This window comes from Podarcis bocagei (genome assembly GCF_964188305.1).
Source record: "Podarcis bocagei genome assembly, chromosome: 11".
NCBI lineage: Eukaryota > Metazoa > Chordata > Lepidosauria > Squamata > Lacertidae > Podarcis > Podarcis bocagei.
Window position 1 is genome coordinate 48,024,008 of NC_138136.1, and position 15,649 is coordinate 48,039,656.

General features: G+C 37.5%; 1 protein-coding gene across 3 annotated transcripts in view; it reads right to left on the reverse strand.

The window, feature by feature from the left end:
• Window positions 1-15,649, reverse strand: part of NIPBL (NIPBL cohesin loading factor) — a 131,464-nt gene that overhangs the window by 38,687 nt on the left and 77,128 nt on the right. For all 3 annotated transcript variants that reach the window (XM_081212578.1, XM_081212576.1, XM_081212577.1), the window contains 5 exons: window positions 7,466-8,974; window positions 4,367-4,549; window positions 2,065-2,268; window positions 1,174-1,245; window positions 979-1,068 (listed from right to left, as the gene is read on the reverse strand). In XM_081212578.1, coding sequence (XP_081068704.1) covers window positions 979-1,068; window positions 1,174-1,245; window positions 2,065-2,268; window positions 4,367-4,549; window positions 7,466-8,974 — 2,058 coding nt within the window. The remainder of the gene's footprint in view (window positions 1-978; window positions 1,069-1,173; window positions 1,246-2,064; window positions 2,269-4,366; window positions 4,550-7,465; window positions 8,975-15,649) is intronic.

The following is a 15,649-nucleotide window of genomic DNA, read 5'->3' on the forward strand; positions in this document are numbered from 1 at the left end:
GCATATTTTTGTTGCAGAAATGCATCACAGTTCATGTATCAGTTTGGGAGATGTGACTACAGAGAATGTGAGCCCAACTAATTTCTCCATCCTTCTCAACTACAGAAGTATAGGCTAGAAGACTGTCTCTCAAAACCTCACTCAGAGTTTCTCAAAATGCTCCATAGATCAGCTCCATTCAATTGGTCCATTGAAACATTGCTGAAGAATTGAGAAGTTAGGAACTTTAAATTTTTGTGATGACAGAAACTGAAGCTGTTTTGAGCAGGGCTGAATTATCAAACAGGCTAACAAGACCATAATCTAAGGTTCATGATCCAGGGGGACCCCCTATGCCATTCCATGGTTTAATATGAATGAGCAGTGTGTTGTGCATGCTGCTCAAAAGTCTTGGCTTTGATCCTTCTGTGTGACTTGAATGCTGGAAACAAATCATAAGCACTGGCATGTTGTCAAGCAAACCTTGGCTCACATTTTGTTTCCCCCCAACGAAACACAAGTGGTACACAGAAGATGACTTAGCTATTATTCATGGTTTATTTAGTGAGAAGCAAACCACAAGCCTGAGTCTAGATGACACAACAAGCTGCTCCTGGTGCAGCCAAGAAAGCAGGAGGAGCGAAGTGGTGACTCCACCAGTACACTGCTCAATTGCATAAAACAATTAAGGTGTAAATGATGTGTAAACATAGCCAATGTCTGCAAGTACAGCAGTTAGAGATCCCTGGCAAAAGTTGGATAAAAAAAACCCTGAATTTCAGAACAAAAGTCTAAGCAACACAATCATTCCACCCTGTCTAAACAGGATTTTTTGTGCTGGTTGCAATGACTATTCCTTCTTGAATTCTCAAGCAGTGCCATGGGGAGGGGGAGTTTTAGGAAAATAGTATTCAAGTCCACTGAAGATGTCAGTCAAAAAGGCCGATATATATATATATAGCAATCTATGTATCATTTGATAGGAAAAGGATTATTTACCAAATGCAGTATAATCCATGTCTTCCAAATTGTCCAAAATATTTTCTACTGAAGCGCTGAACCTCTTGAAGGTAGACGAATCCATCATTTCTAATAAAAATATGAAGTATAGTATATTTGAGCCATGGTCAATTAATGGCAACTAACAATGACAAAGACATTAAAGGTAGGAAACAACGGTGGCAGCAACCTTACCTTCTGGTGTTAGCTTTGGTTCATAAGCTTTCCTCTTCTTTTGTTTTTCTCTTTTCTTCATTTTTCTAGCCACTTAAAATATAAAATAGAACATTTCCACAAATGTTTTCTTATATGGCAATGGACAGATTGTGTTCAGACATCACAATAATCATGGTTTATAGAGATGGGAATGAGCCCAGCCTCCTCCCTGGCTCATATGCTCTCCTCTCCTCCTGCTGCATGGCTGTGAGAGGAGACAGGAAACTTTTGCTTCCGCTTTCAGTTACCTGAAGCTTAGCATTATGTCCAAACCCTAAACTGAGGTCAATCTTAATTATGGGTTGTTGAAATAAACTAGCTTCACAGCCAAGGTTAACAGCTTCCAAGCAAACCAGGATCACAATCCAAATTTAAACCATGTTTGACTTCCAAATCCTGACTTGTTTCAAAGCCATTAACCATAGTTCCTGGTTCACATGAATGGAAAGCTATGGACAATTGCAGCTTCTTGGTTTGTTTTGTTGCCTACATAAAAGGAGAAGCTACGCAGGGGCTATATGTAAGTACATACAGCTCATGTATTATTGCGGCTTATTAAGCCAAGATTTCATCGTGTGAGTGCAGTAATTCTTAGGTTCAGGTAGCTGTGTCACATGTAATCAATTTCAAAGACTTCCACACTCCTCCTTGGGGACATACTGGAGTAGAAGAGGAATACAAGCCAGGGGAGACTAGGCTTCTTCCTGTCACTATAAAGTATGGTTTATCATGACATTCAATATGACCAATACAACTTTAAAACTATCTGTCAATAAGTCAGGTTTTTAAGAATACTTTTTTAAAAAATTAAGCCTTAGGAAAAAATTATCACTAATGTGAGAGCAAGTTTAACAGTGGTGTGATAATTACCCTCACTGAGGCTAGGAGGGGGAGAATAATCATCTACATCTGAGTCTTCTGGACTACGATTGCGATATCGACTGCTACCAGAGCTCCTCCTTCCTTCATGATAGTGGCTACTCCTTTTATGTTCTCCAGAAGCTCGTCTGTCATGTTCTTCATATTGCCAAGCTTTATCATCCTCTCTATCCTTTTTATGCCTTTTCCGAGAAGCTAGAAATTAACACACTGTTATGAATGCAAAGTCCAGTTTAAAGAAACTCAACTTATCTTCCAGCTAGGAGCAATTCACAAGCATGTTTTCACTTCTTTCTTGGTGCAGTAGTAATCATGGAGGACAAACTGATAAAGCTCAAGTTGCTAAATTCTACTGAAAGTTTTCAAGCACAGTATTCAATATACAGAAACACAGAAGCCCATCCTTTCCTGTTTCTGCTCCCAAAAGCTTTTTCAACCTTGTATTTCTTGTCTAAGGTATTGCTGTGCTTACCTGGGCTTCATTTCTCACCTTCGATTTTTGAGTCAAGATCTGTATAAGCTATTATTATGGTTGATGTCTGACTTTCATTTGCTGTTTTCACTTCAGAAATTCCCACTGCTAAATATATAGGCTGAAGTGTGGGTTGTTTTTGTTTGTTTGTTTGAGGTAGTGCTAGTGGTAGTTTTTTTAAAAAAAAATTAAGCAGCAACATCCCAGATGTGCATGCAGAACTGACTTGTGTGCCAGCCACTTCTTTGAAACCTTGAAGCTGTTGCAGAATTCCTTTACTTACATTATTTCTCTTGCTCACTGAAACAAACATGTTCTCTCTTCTTTACCATTTTCATCCCTGGCTCCAAATATCATCAGGTGTTCAGTTTATATGTCTGATTCTCACTTTTCAGGCTCTCAAAAGTTGGAGGGGGGCCCTTAAAAATATATATATTGATGTTCCTGCCTGGACTCTACATTAATCTGACCCTCTTCTTGATAGACCTAATGTCTCTTATCCTATCAAACTTCTGCAACCTTTCTGCAACCTTTCTTCTTTTGCCTCTCCCTTAATAAGAAAATTAGTATGTTCCAGAAAAGTTTCAAAATGTAAGTTTGAATTTCCCTCCTATGCCTTTTCTCCCTCTTACTCTTTATAAAAATTGCCTATTGGTTGAAATTAGTGTTCCTTGACTGGATAAAACTGTGTATCTCTAGCTTCAGTTACTGAAAGGTATACTTTTTAGCTAAAACTTTGATTTTCATTTCAAGACCAAGGACACCATTATCTGTATTATTACTTTCAATTTTCCCCTAATTCTTTTAATTTTGTTTTAGAAATACAATTAAATTGCAAAACACTTTGTTTAGGGCCTATTCATTTTATCTTCTTGTAAATAAAGCGTATCTGTAGCACCATGAAAGTAGGACAGGAACCCAGAAGTAGGCATGTGCATGTTATTTTCCACTCCAAAATTTTTCAAACCCTTCCACTGAACCATAAAACCTTTCTTCTGATGTTTCTTTACATTTTGTTCACTTTTTGCTCAGTTTCTAGGAAGGGAAGGAAAACATAGTAAGCCATCTTTTTCAGCCCAACTAGTTCATTAAAGGTGATTAAATTTTCTATAAAACACAACTTCCTGAAGCACCACAGATGAGTTCTCAAAATAAATTTGTTTACTGTTTAAAGAAAAAGAGCCATGTATGAGTTCCATGACTACGTTTATCTCTGTATTGTAGTGAATTCCTATTAAGTGACCTTTGTCTAAGTCAGGCATAGGCAAACTCAGCTCTCCAGATGTTTTGGGACTACAACTCCCATCATCCCAAGCTAACAGGACCAGTGGTCAGGGATGATGGGAGTTGTAGTCCCAAAATATCTGGAGGGCCGAGTTTGCCTATGCCTTGTCTAAGTTATTTCCCCAAGAGTTGCCATACTACACCAGCATACCTCAACACAGCCTACTATAGTTTCCTCAATATGTCTACAGTACCCTACACAAGAAAACCATCCAGACTTGTGAAGGAGAGCCAGTAGCTAAATTCTGTCTCAGCTCCTATTTGCTTTTATCTAAGGTACTCAAAATGTGACACTGCAGGTTACTTAGCTGTCTCCTTACTATGCTGAATCAGGAAGTGATTTACTTCAGACACTGGGTTACTCGATGAAGACCACAGAATGCTGGGAATGTGTACACCTACTTGGTCCCCCCCCCCATGTGAACTACCCTGGCCTCATCCTTGTTGATCTGGCAGGACTGATTAGGAAGACACCATAAACCATTTTTAACACAATATATCACCGTTATCAAAATGAGAAATCACCACTCTACTTACTTTCAAAAGCTACTTCACTGTCATTGTCATCATCAGAACTGATTTCAGCATATTTTGGTTTTTCATTTACTGTGCTACGCTTACGTTTGTTCATTTTCACTCGTTCACAGAGAGGCATGGTAGATTCAATTTCTGCTAGGAGTTCTGGAGGTAATTCCTTTAACACTGACTGATCTATGCTACCTATCAATGAAGAGTACACTGTGAGTGAATAAGGTTCAAAACAAATTAATATTTGCATGTGTTGATTAGAACTTTCACCTGTCCTTTCACACAGTATCACAATAGTTTCTAAAACTTAAAAAGTTATAGCAACTAGCAACACACAGCATTATCAACAAAAATAACTAATTCAAACTTTAAAGTACAAATTGTTAATTAAAATATCAAATCAATCAAGAGCTCTCGTTTGCAAAAAATAAAACTTTAAAAAATCATCTCTCTCTTAGAAGCAGCCTTCTTCAGCATGACTCTTCATAAGCACAATACACAACATTATATTTGCAACCATTCATTACCCATTTCATATTTGCATATGTAAGCAGATTGTGCATGTAACCAGATGAAGGCAACTTTGAAAAGCTAGTTATGTTGACAAAATGCATATTTCCAACTTATAGCAGAGCAACTTTACATGCATCTTTAGATACACTGGCATCATTTACAATAAGCATACTGTACAAACAAGTGGCAAATACATCAATAATACGGTTCAATTCAAGGACATGCCCCCTCTTGCCCTCAGCAAAGCCTTAACACAGTGAGCTGTGTTGCAAGCAGCTGACAGTAACTGCTGAACATTGGGTGAAGGTGCCTCCCACAAGTTTCTGCTCACAAAAAGTGCTTCTCTCCAACTTTTGGTGAGCCTCCCCACCCCCATAAAGACTTTCTGGGAGTCACCTTCAAATGATGTGAGAAATGAAAAATTTCCTACAGAAAAAGAAAGCATTGGAAAATTTTCTATTTCATATGTTCATTAAGAGCAATGATAGAATGTCAAATGCAAAGAAGGCAATAGGTAAGCTTGGCAGTTTCAAAATTTTTAACTTTGTTTACTGAATACAAGCAAAGTATGCTTGCTAAATCAGATCATTCTCTCTAGTCTCTGCTCCCCTCCTGTACTATTTATCCACAGTGAGCTGCAACATAACCACTGTGAAAACAAGGATCTTTCTCCAGTTATGAGAAATGAGACATTACCCTTCTCTAACAGAACAAATGACTGAGGATGAGATAAAACTCACAGACACCTCTTCTCCCACTTTGACCACCTGATGCATACTTCCACCCTCTAGATTGTTCAGTTATCTAAAATGTTTAATACATCTGTCATGAAATCAGTTCATGTGCTCAAATTAAAGCCTCTGACCCAGATATTAGTTATAGATCAAGAGCTATTTAAATAAACCAGTTTTACATTAACTATCGAAGTATGCTTGTTTTACAGCTTAATTACTATTGTCTCAGGCACATCTGTGAAAGGAAATAGTTCATTTTTTGAAGTGACAATGAAATCAAGAAATAAACCCAGCTGTAGGTCTTAAATGCAGACAATAATGACAACATTCACATATCACAGTGAGCCAGAAACCATGGTGTACCATGCACAAGCCCATTATACCTACTCTGCTCCTCCCTGCTTGTGCTGAGGAACAAAGCTTACCATGGACATGTGAATGTAGCCATTTTTTTTTTAATGCTAAAATGGGAGTTGTAGTTCCAGCATCAGTGACCGTACAGTAATTGCTCTGTTTAAGGATAGATCTCAATATTTTGCAACCAAACATAGACTGAAAGCTAGCCACTCTTCTACATTCAGCTAATGTTTACAGAAATAAAGACATATAATACACTGATGCCTTTATATATATATATATATATATATATATATATATATATATATATGTATATATATATATATGTATGTATATATATATTTGAAATTTGCATTAATTATAGTTACACGTGTGTGTGCTATGTAATAGTATCATGTTGAGCAAAAACCTTTAAAGGAAAGGATATTAATAACTGAGAAAGGACTACCATGTGTAGAAATGTGTAAATTAGCTACAACCTGGACAAGAACAGAAATGCAAAACAAGCTGAACATGGTTAATTAGGTGTACATGGCTGATCATCTGCTTATACTGTACAATATTTACAAAAACAAATTAATTTCCACTTTTTAGGTTGATATGCAGAATTAAACAGCACGAAATCTTCATCTGAGGCTCTTCTTTGTGTGCTTCTGTCAACTGAGCTTCAGCGGGTGGCTACAAGTGAAAGAATCTTCTTGATAGTGGCACACTTCCTCCTCAAAGAATTCCAGCCGGCGCTTACTGCAATGCCTTTTCAGCACCAAATACAGTTTTATTTTCACAAACCTACTAAATCATGATTTTTCCCCTCTTTGTTTTCTTTTATCTGTTTTGATCCAAGTATACTTTGTTGATAAAGTATTAAACAGGGAAATGATTATGTAACCATTATTTCCCGAAATCTAGGCAGATTGGAGCCTTCTGAGAAATTCCAACTTTAGGACAAGCCTACACCTGGAAATTTTAGAGCCATGTTTGTTTCATTATACCAAGCTAATATTGGTCATACCAATATGAAATTAAAAGACATGACTAATTTAGACCCATTAAAAGTCCACATTGGTTATACGTAGCTGGATAAAACAGATAGTATTGATTTTACTATTTTTCTGAAAGATGCAGCAGGTTACCACCAAAGATGAAAGCTAGGAACCCTAAGAAATAACGCCCAAGTAAATATATAATAAACTCGATTCCACAACTAGGCTGAAATAAAAACATGTACTTTTCCTGTGGGGTAGAAAATCAACACTTACAATACTTTTATCTTTGTTAAACAACCTTTTTGGATAATCAAGCTATATAAGTACAATCTAATACAAAACAATCCCTAATATGTTTACCCATACTGATTTAGGAAAGTCATGGTTAGGAACAACAACAGCAGCAACAACAACAACAACAACAACAACAACAAGAAAAACCCTCTCTACCAAAATTAAAATTTAGAATAAAACACACCACAATACTAAACATAATGGATAAAAACTTGAAAACTTACCTTTGTTTGATCTGGATGACTTGTTTTTGTTAGGTTTAAAACAAGAGCTTTTAGATTTGTCTTCTCTATCCTTAATAATTTTTTGTACATCATCCAAAGAAAGCTTCTGCAGAACAACAACTGGTTTAGCTCCTTTATTTAGATCCTCCACAAGCCCAATCTTCTCAACTTTGTCCTTCGGTTCACCCTTAATTTCTGATTTCCTTGCTTCGTGCATGACATTACCATCTTTATCACGTTTGATTTTTGGAATGATAAAGTGTTTCAAAGCCCCCGATCTTCCCCCCAACAAATAACTGGGAAATTCCGCTTTATTGTCTGTGTGTGCTTTGTTACTATCCATTTTGCTCTTATTACCATCTGTCCTTCGTTCATCTTTACTGTTGTGTGATTTAAAACCCGGTCTATCTGGCCTTAATTTACCAATATCACTTTTACTTTCTTGTTTAATACGAGGGCTGTCAGGTCTTGATCTCTGATCCCCAGATGACAGCCTATCCCGGGAGTCACCAGACTCATGCCTGTGTTTTCTGTCTAGTTTTTCAGGTTTTGTGTTATCAGATTTAATGATATATTTAGAGTCATGCTCTCCCTTACTCGAAGACCTCAAATACTCAGGTCTTCTCAGCTTGGATGAATCTCCTCTGTGTCTTTCTGATTCACCCCTGTCCTCAGATTTTTGTTTAAGGTTATCATGATCCCGTCTTAGAGAGTCAGAAATTGAACGTCCATCTGTCCTCTGTTTTAATGCATCAGGCCTTTCAGATTTCACTCTGGAAGGATCAGATTTCATGTCCATTTTATATTTAGATATATCAGGCTTCTTTTCTGAAGATGATTTACCAGAATCCCGCCTGTTTTCATGTCTGTGTTTGGGGGTTTCTGGCCTGCCTTCATTCTTCTGCTTTGGAGTTTCTGGCCTGCCTTCATTTTTCTGTTTTGGAGTATCTGGCCTCACTTCATTTTTCTGTTTTGGAGTCTCAGGTCGTTGCCTTATATCCTGTTTGCCATTATTCTGCTTGCTCTCGTTTGGTTTCACATCCACCTGTCTACTCTCATGTTTGCTCTCATGTTTAATTTCTGCCTGCTTGCTTTCAGTGTGTTTAGTTTCTATCCGTTTACTCTCATTTTGCTGCACTTCTGCTTGTTTGTTTTCATTGTGTTGTACTTCCACCTTTACACCTTCGGAATCTGACTTTTTCCTAGGGATGTCAGGGTGGTTTTCAGATTTTAGTTTAAGTACTCCAATAACATCCTCTTGAGGAACAAAAACAGAACCATCGTTACACTGCTTTATCTCTTCAGGCTTTTTGATGATGTCAGAGTCCTGAGTAGCAGTTGCCTGAGAGTCCGCCCGTCCTGCTTGTTGTAGATCAATACTAACCATCAAGGCTGGCCTTGACCCATTTCCTGCAGAACCTGTCTCCTGAGAAGCTGGTTTATTTCCTCCAGTAGCACCTCCAGCCTCCTGTGGATAGGAATCTTGTTTTCGTTTCTTCAAAGGCTTATCTGCAAATCAAAGAAAGAATAAATTAAAAATGTTCATTTTAGTGAATATATCAAGGAAATGAAACATATGCATTTTTGTATGTTCATAGACTATGACACATAACTGGACTGCTGTAGAAAACAATATAACTTAAAATAAATTATGGAAAGCTACTGAGATTTAAAAATAAAACAGTGACACTAAATTATGTTTGAACCATCTACAGCAAGATAGAACCAACTATACCAGCAAGAACAGGCAATAATTACATTTCATCAACATTCATTAAATAAATATTCTTTGAGGAATAAATATGATTCTGAATTACATCTGTAACCTGAAGCATCTGTAACCCGAGGTACCACTGTATTCGGTCTAAAAGATTTGTGGTTAGCAATGAGCTTTTACAAAATTCCTGACATCCACCAGGGGGAGCCCTGAGCTCTGCTGCCTGCCAATGCAAGAACTGCTAGGCAATGCTTATTTACAAATGTATCAGTGGGAATTGATAGGATTTGATTCCCCCCCCCCCCAACGCGGTTGAGCCAAGACTTCACCTGTTCTGGTGGTTACTTTCATTTTCTATTTTAGTTTTGTGGCTGCTTATTCCTAAACAAACAGCCCAGAATTTGGGGCAACAAAAGGGAAGTCAACAAACAACTGTAGTAGCACCAAAGGGGGAGAGGAGGAAGCAAAGTAAAAATAAAAACAAAAACATCACCAATTCAAAAAATATACAATAGGAAAAGCACCAGACCAAGAAAAGGCAAGTACTCAACAGAGAGCAAGGAGACTCAATCATCACCAACTGCAGGCAGGCAAAGTCAGTCTGGTGTGAGGGATCACTCCTCCCACCAGAGGCGGCAAAAGGCTTCAGTGAACCTGCCTGTTCCTTCCAGTAGGCAGTGCCATCTCCATGAGGAACACCATCCATCATTCTCTAGTAAACCCTCCCCTGCCACCAAAGTAAGGAACTTAAAAAACTAAAGGTAGCTAAACTAGGTCTCTTTAGTCCTGGCCACTGAAGCAGGGGTGGAAAAGGTGGAAGAAAACCCAATTTCTGAGAGACGGGTACCATAGCACTATAAAAGTGAAGGTGGAAAGAAAATCATTGCACAGAGAAATCCTGCCTCCTACTTGACTGAGCATAGAGCATGCCAGTGTCTGGGTGATTGGATAGTGCCAAAGAAAGAAATGACTAGTATTCAACAGTCACAAAATTCATTAATAAATCTATAGCTCTTGTACAGATTTTTAGGACTACAGAAATTATCATCCAGCAATCAGAACTCAGACCATCAGCCATGTCTTGTGGTCAGCAAGACAACCCACCTATTTTTACAGTCCTCAGGAGAACGAGTTTTGCCAAGGCAGAGTGGCTTGGGGAATCAGAAAGTAAACAGACATTATACACCTTTACACTTAAAACCTCATTATTTTTGTTCTCCTGGCATGCATTTGTTTGTATCCCTAAATACAATAATTTTAGTTGAACCAAAATTTCTCAAAAGCCTTTTTTTTCCCTGAAACAATTTGGAGATTTCACCCAGAAAAATATGTCACTTTGAAAATTTTATCTGAATGCTCTCCACCATTTTTTGTGGTGAACACTTTTTCCTTCTACAATGCCTTCGAATGGTGTTAGGTCCAGGCAATGTAAAGAATGCAAAATGGTGGCCAGGCTGCCAACAGTTTCTTGCAACAGCAGCGGGGGGGGGGGGGATTAATGAGAAAAACAAGCTATACTACTGCTTTATAAGTTCTTACTTCGGTTGTATCAGTATCCGTTAGCTACACTGATTAGTGAGCTCTGATCCACAGGTACTATTTTTACCTGTATGGATATTCTTAAAAAAACTACTTGGTATGCATTCCTTATTCATTATTTATTCATTATTTAATATGCAGGTTGCTCAGTATTATTTTTGTTGTCATTCATTGTAATTAATGTCTTTAATTTCATTATCAGCTGACGAAGAGTCTAGTTCCAAACAGTTGATCCAATCCGGATATACTGTACTGCTTATTTGCTGATTGCTGTTGAATTTGTTACGTTGGAGCACCCACCACAATACTTCTTGGGCATTGAAAGGCATCCTGCCTGCAGAACTTTAGTTTATGGTTGCCATCAATTTTGATTTTAATTAATTTTTATAATGTTTTTAGAATGTTGCACTACTTTAGTGTTGTTAGCCGCCCTGAGCCCTGCTTCGGCTGGGGAGGGCAGGATATAAATAAAATTATTATTATTATTATTATTATTATTATTATTATTATTATTATTATTATGGTGTTCCTCACCAGTAACTCTTTACATAACTGTTTGGTTATGAACTGATATATATTATTTGGATATTACTTGGAAATTGTAAACTCTGGATGACATTCTACTACCAATTATAATATATTTATCACATTCATTAGCCACATGTTGCGATTGTGTTTCAATAGATATAACTACATTCATAATGGCAAGCCTAATCCCATTTCTCCTCTCTCCAGAAAGATGATGAAATGCTTATTCCCCCTTTCCCATTCCCAATTTCTCTGTCCATAAATAGGATTGAGAATTACAATAGATCATTTGCATACAACTAGTTTAGATTATAAAACTACCAATAGTGGACATAAAACTGTCTTTTAAAAAATATGCATTAAATCCATCTCCTGATAAGAAAAAGAGTGAGACACTAGTAGAAGGAAATAGTTAATAGTTAAACAATTACCTCTGAACTCTGAAGGATGTAATCAGATTCTTTGACTTTTCATTGAATCAAAGATCAAAGTGACTGAAATCAGATCATATATAATCCTAGGAAATGAGATCCTTGAAGCTCAATATTTAAAGATGGCAAACACACCACAGAAAACAGCACAACACAAAACATGGCCACTTCTTTTTTGTTCATTTACAGGTATGTGCATACTAGAATGAAATTATGAGAAGTCTTAATTTCTTAATTTGTGGAATTTTGGATAGAATTTCCTACATACAACAGAAAACTGGAAGAAGCTTAAAACAGTGATGATGCAACTCTCTGGCTTTGTGCGTGAAAGGTGTGTGCAGACTTCAACACACACTTGGTGGATCGAACCATTCAAAAAGGTTCTGGACATATGTAGCTTTTCAGTTGTTTTAAATCAGATCTACATTTCCGTAAGTCAAACCAATTTCTTCTCCTTTCATTGGATAAGGAATCTCAGCACAGGACTTCAATCGTGGCTTGGAACTATGTTATTCTAAATGCATGCATTTTTACACATACTGACTCACAGTCCATCAATGCCCACCTAAAACTGTCATTATTTGCTCGAGTTATGTTGCCTAGCCCACTATCTCCAGGATCTATTAAAGCATTACGGACCCCTGGATTTACCTCACTTAAAGAACAACAACCAGCCCTCCAGTTTGAGATCATCCAGAATCTCAATTTATCCTATGTTCTGCAATTTATGAATCAGATTTTATATATTATCCATTCCTTGGGCCACATAATTAATAAAAGGTGCACTGACTCATGCATAATGTTGATGGATAGACAAACAATTTGATGTTGATCTGTGTATTTTTAACTCAGGAATGAATTTTCAATTAACAGTATCAAACTTACAGTGGTACCTTCCAGTTCATTTTTCTCAAGCCCTCACTAGTAGACAATGTGGCAAGGCTAAAAGCTGCTATGATACAGATATAATTCAGATCTCCTGGGCTACTAGATCTTTTAAGTATATCTAACTGGGCACAAGATTTGTTCTGACTGTTAAGCTTTCCTCAACATACCTTGAAAAGCGCAACCCTCACTTTATAGTAGCAATTTTAGTTTACATATCCCAAATATCTGGGAATGGGTTGGGGGGAGGGGAAAGCAGAATGGTGTTTTTTTTAAAAAAAAGTTTATAAAAAAGCAAAAAAAGGTAAATATGGATTTGTAATGATTAGGAAGCTGATTTCAGGATACCTTTATATTGTGTCACTAACATTAAGATGTAACACACGTTTCTGAACCAGCTGTAAGAATACATATGAAAATGATCTATAAATTTAGTAAAAGTATTAGATTTACAAGAGAAAAAAGAAACACTAAATCTGTATACAAGTAATGCCAATCAACACTTTGAAACATAATTATGCTAAACCATTAAAACAGATTAAAGCTTCATTAAAGGGAAAATGAATTTTAGACTTTGTATCACACACTTGGTGTCTTCTGACAGCTGAAATAGTGACCTGGTATGGTACGGGCTTCCATCACTGAAATATAGCTCTACTGTTGTAGTAGATTATGCAGGACATGGCATTCTTATCTAATGGCACAACAGTGATTGCATCAGATTATTAGGGAAAGGCACTCCCAAACTTTTCATGTTGGTGACACACTTTTTAGACATGCATAATTTTGCAACACAGTAAATCAGTTTTATTAACAAATTGGAGGTTAAACTAACCACTTTCCAGCCCCGGTAGGAGCACGGAGAGCATTCACGAGCACACCGCAGCCAACATGCTGACGTGTCACAACACACAGTTTGAAAAGTTCTGCTCTACCTGCTACCTATCCTTCCCATAGCACCATCTATTTAACATCTTCTCAATCTCACAGGGTATGGAAAGCATTCCTGTTACTATAGCATCTGATACCTCTCTCCCACATCTGCAGCAGCTGCACGTGTGCATTGCATCCACTGTCCCAGCTCTAGGTTTAACCCAGAAGAGGGAAACATTCCTCCATTGTCCATACTGGCAAAGACACAACAAACAAGGGCACTTCCCATGGTTTTATCAGGTGCTATAAAATTTACTGAGAGCTATCATTTCAAAGAAAAAAAGAGACAGCATGTATGCTAATTGGACTATTTCACTGGACCAATGGAGCTAAAACAATATGTCATCTACACTGATTTCAGAAGAACTAATGTAAGTGTTTGTATTTACAAACCATGGTATCACTGATATCTTATACCTCCTAGATATTTCAGATTTAGAAAACTGGTGGTGATGTATGTTAGCAATGCTCTGCCAAATTACTTAAGATGTCCAATTTTAACCAATTATGGATAAAACATAACAATTGAAATTGCAGGCAACTCTTTGTCAATGGACCCTAAGATGGCTCTATGCTATTTGAAGATATCCCTGTTTGCAACTAGAACTGGTGATTAACTTATTGGTGTCAGCCTAAATATGTATCACAAGCTATTGGAAAAAAGAATTTCAAAGGTATAAGCTAGCATTCAGACAACTTTTAAAATAAAGAAGGAGCCCTTTTCCTATGTCTTTTACTAGCATTGACTATCCAACAATTCAGTAGGTTTGGTTGTCTTTCCATTTCTCCATGAAGCAAATGTTGAGGAAATGCTGCCAAAATGCTTTAACAATGAAATGTAAGTAGGCTACATGGATATTCCCATACTGAACAGCAACAGCCATTTCTATTATCTCAGTGTGGAGGCAAGCAGAACACTGCAAGGTAAAATGTCAATCATGATGATTTTGCCTGCCAATAGTCTCCCCTGAGAGACTTGGCATGATCCTTCTTTTATTGCTGCTTTGTGCACATGTCCAGCAGCATTTTTACCCTAACTGTGGATCTGCACCTGTTCAAAAGGCCAGAATAAGAGTAACTAAGTTGCTTCTGAAGAGGCAAAGTTAGCAGCCCAGATGGAGACAAAAAATTGCTTGGGGTACCAACTAGCAAAATTCTGAGGTGAGAGCAACTATTTGATCAAATTCCCCTCTCATTCCCAAGCATGTTAAGCATCCATTCATAGAACAGAAGTGAGAATCCATATGCAGGAGCCACAGCTGTTTTCCCTCTTTTGCCTCCATATCTTCTCCCCCTTGCAAGGAGAAAGTTTGCCTTGCATTAGCCTGGAGAAGTTGGAGAGCTGTGCCTGCAGCCTTAATTGTGATGAAATTTGAGCGTTTGTTCTATTTGAGAGAAGTGCTGCCCATAAACTTTTCCTCTCTTTGCACCCGCCTCCCCACCAATGACTTGCCCAAAGTGCATGTAGTTCTACCCTCTTGGTGACAGAGCTAAACTTGTGCCAACTTAGGAGCTGCCTATTTCATATTATCTTCTTCTCTTCCTACTCTTCCACTTCCTTCCTCAAAAAAATCCCACTTCCCCCCTAAATATAACTCCCACTCTATCTACTAACAAAAAATCGGGGGGGGGGGGGGGGAATAGCACACTTACTTGAAACTAAGCTCAACTGAACACAAAGTTACATTTCTAAGTAAACATGCAAATAATTGCTCTCCAGGTCTGATGGCGACAAACTCTGGTGATCCGTTATCTTACTTTTATGAAATTGTTCAACCTAGTTCTAGTATGGCTTTCAATCACTAATACCTTGGTGACATTTCTGACGATATATGCATTGGATAGATATTAGATGTATCTCCTAAAATGAATTAATTTAGTTTTACAAGTAGAGTAGGTTTGCAAGTCTGTTATTTTGATAATGAAAGATGTTACTAGTTTTATTTGTGGTTAAACAAGCACAGGATTGATATTAGTTCCATTCTCTCCCTCCCTTCTTTTCTTCTTATTTCTCATCACTTGAGGTAATGAGGGGGGAGCACAAGGGAGAATTGAGCAGCATTGGATTATGATGTTTAGAAAAATAATATACTAAATGCAATCACTGTAACAAGATCTTTGTGTGATGTTAAGTCTCTGGTGTGTAGTTCA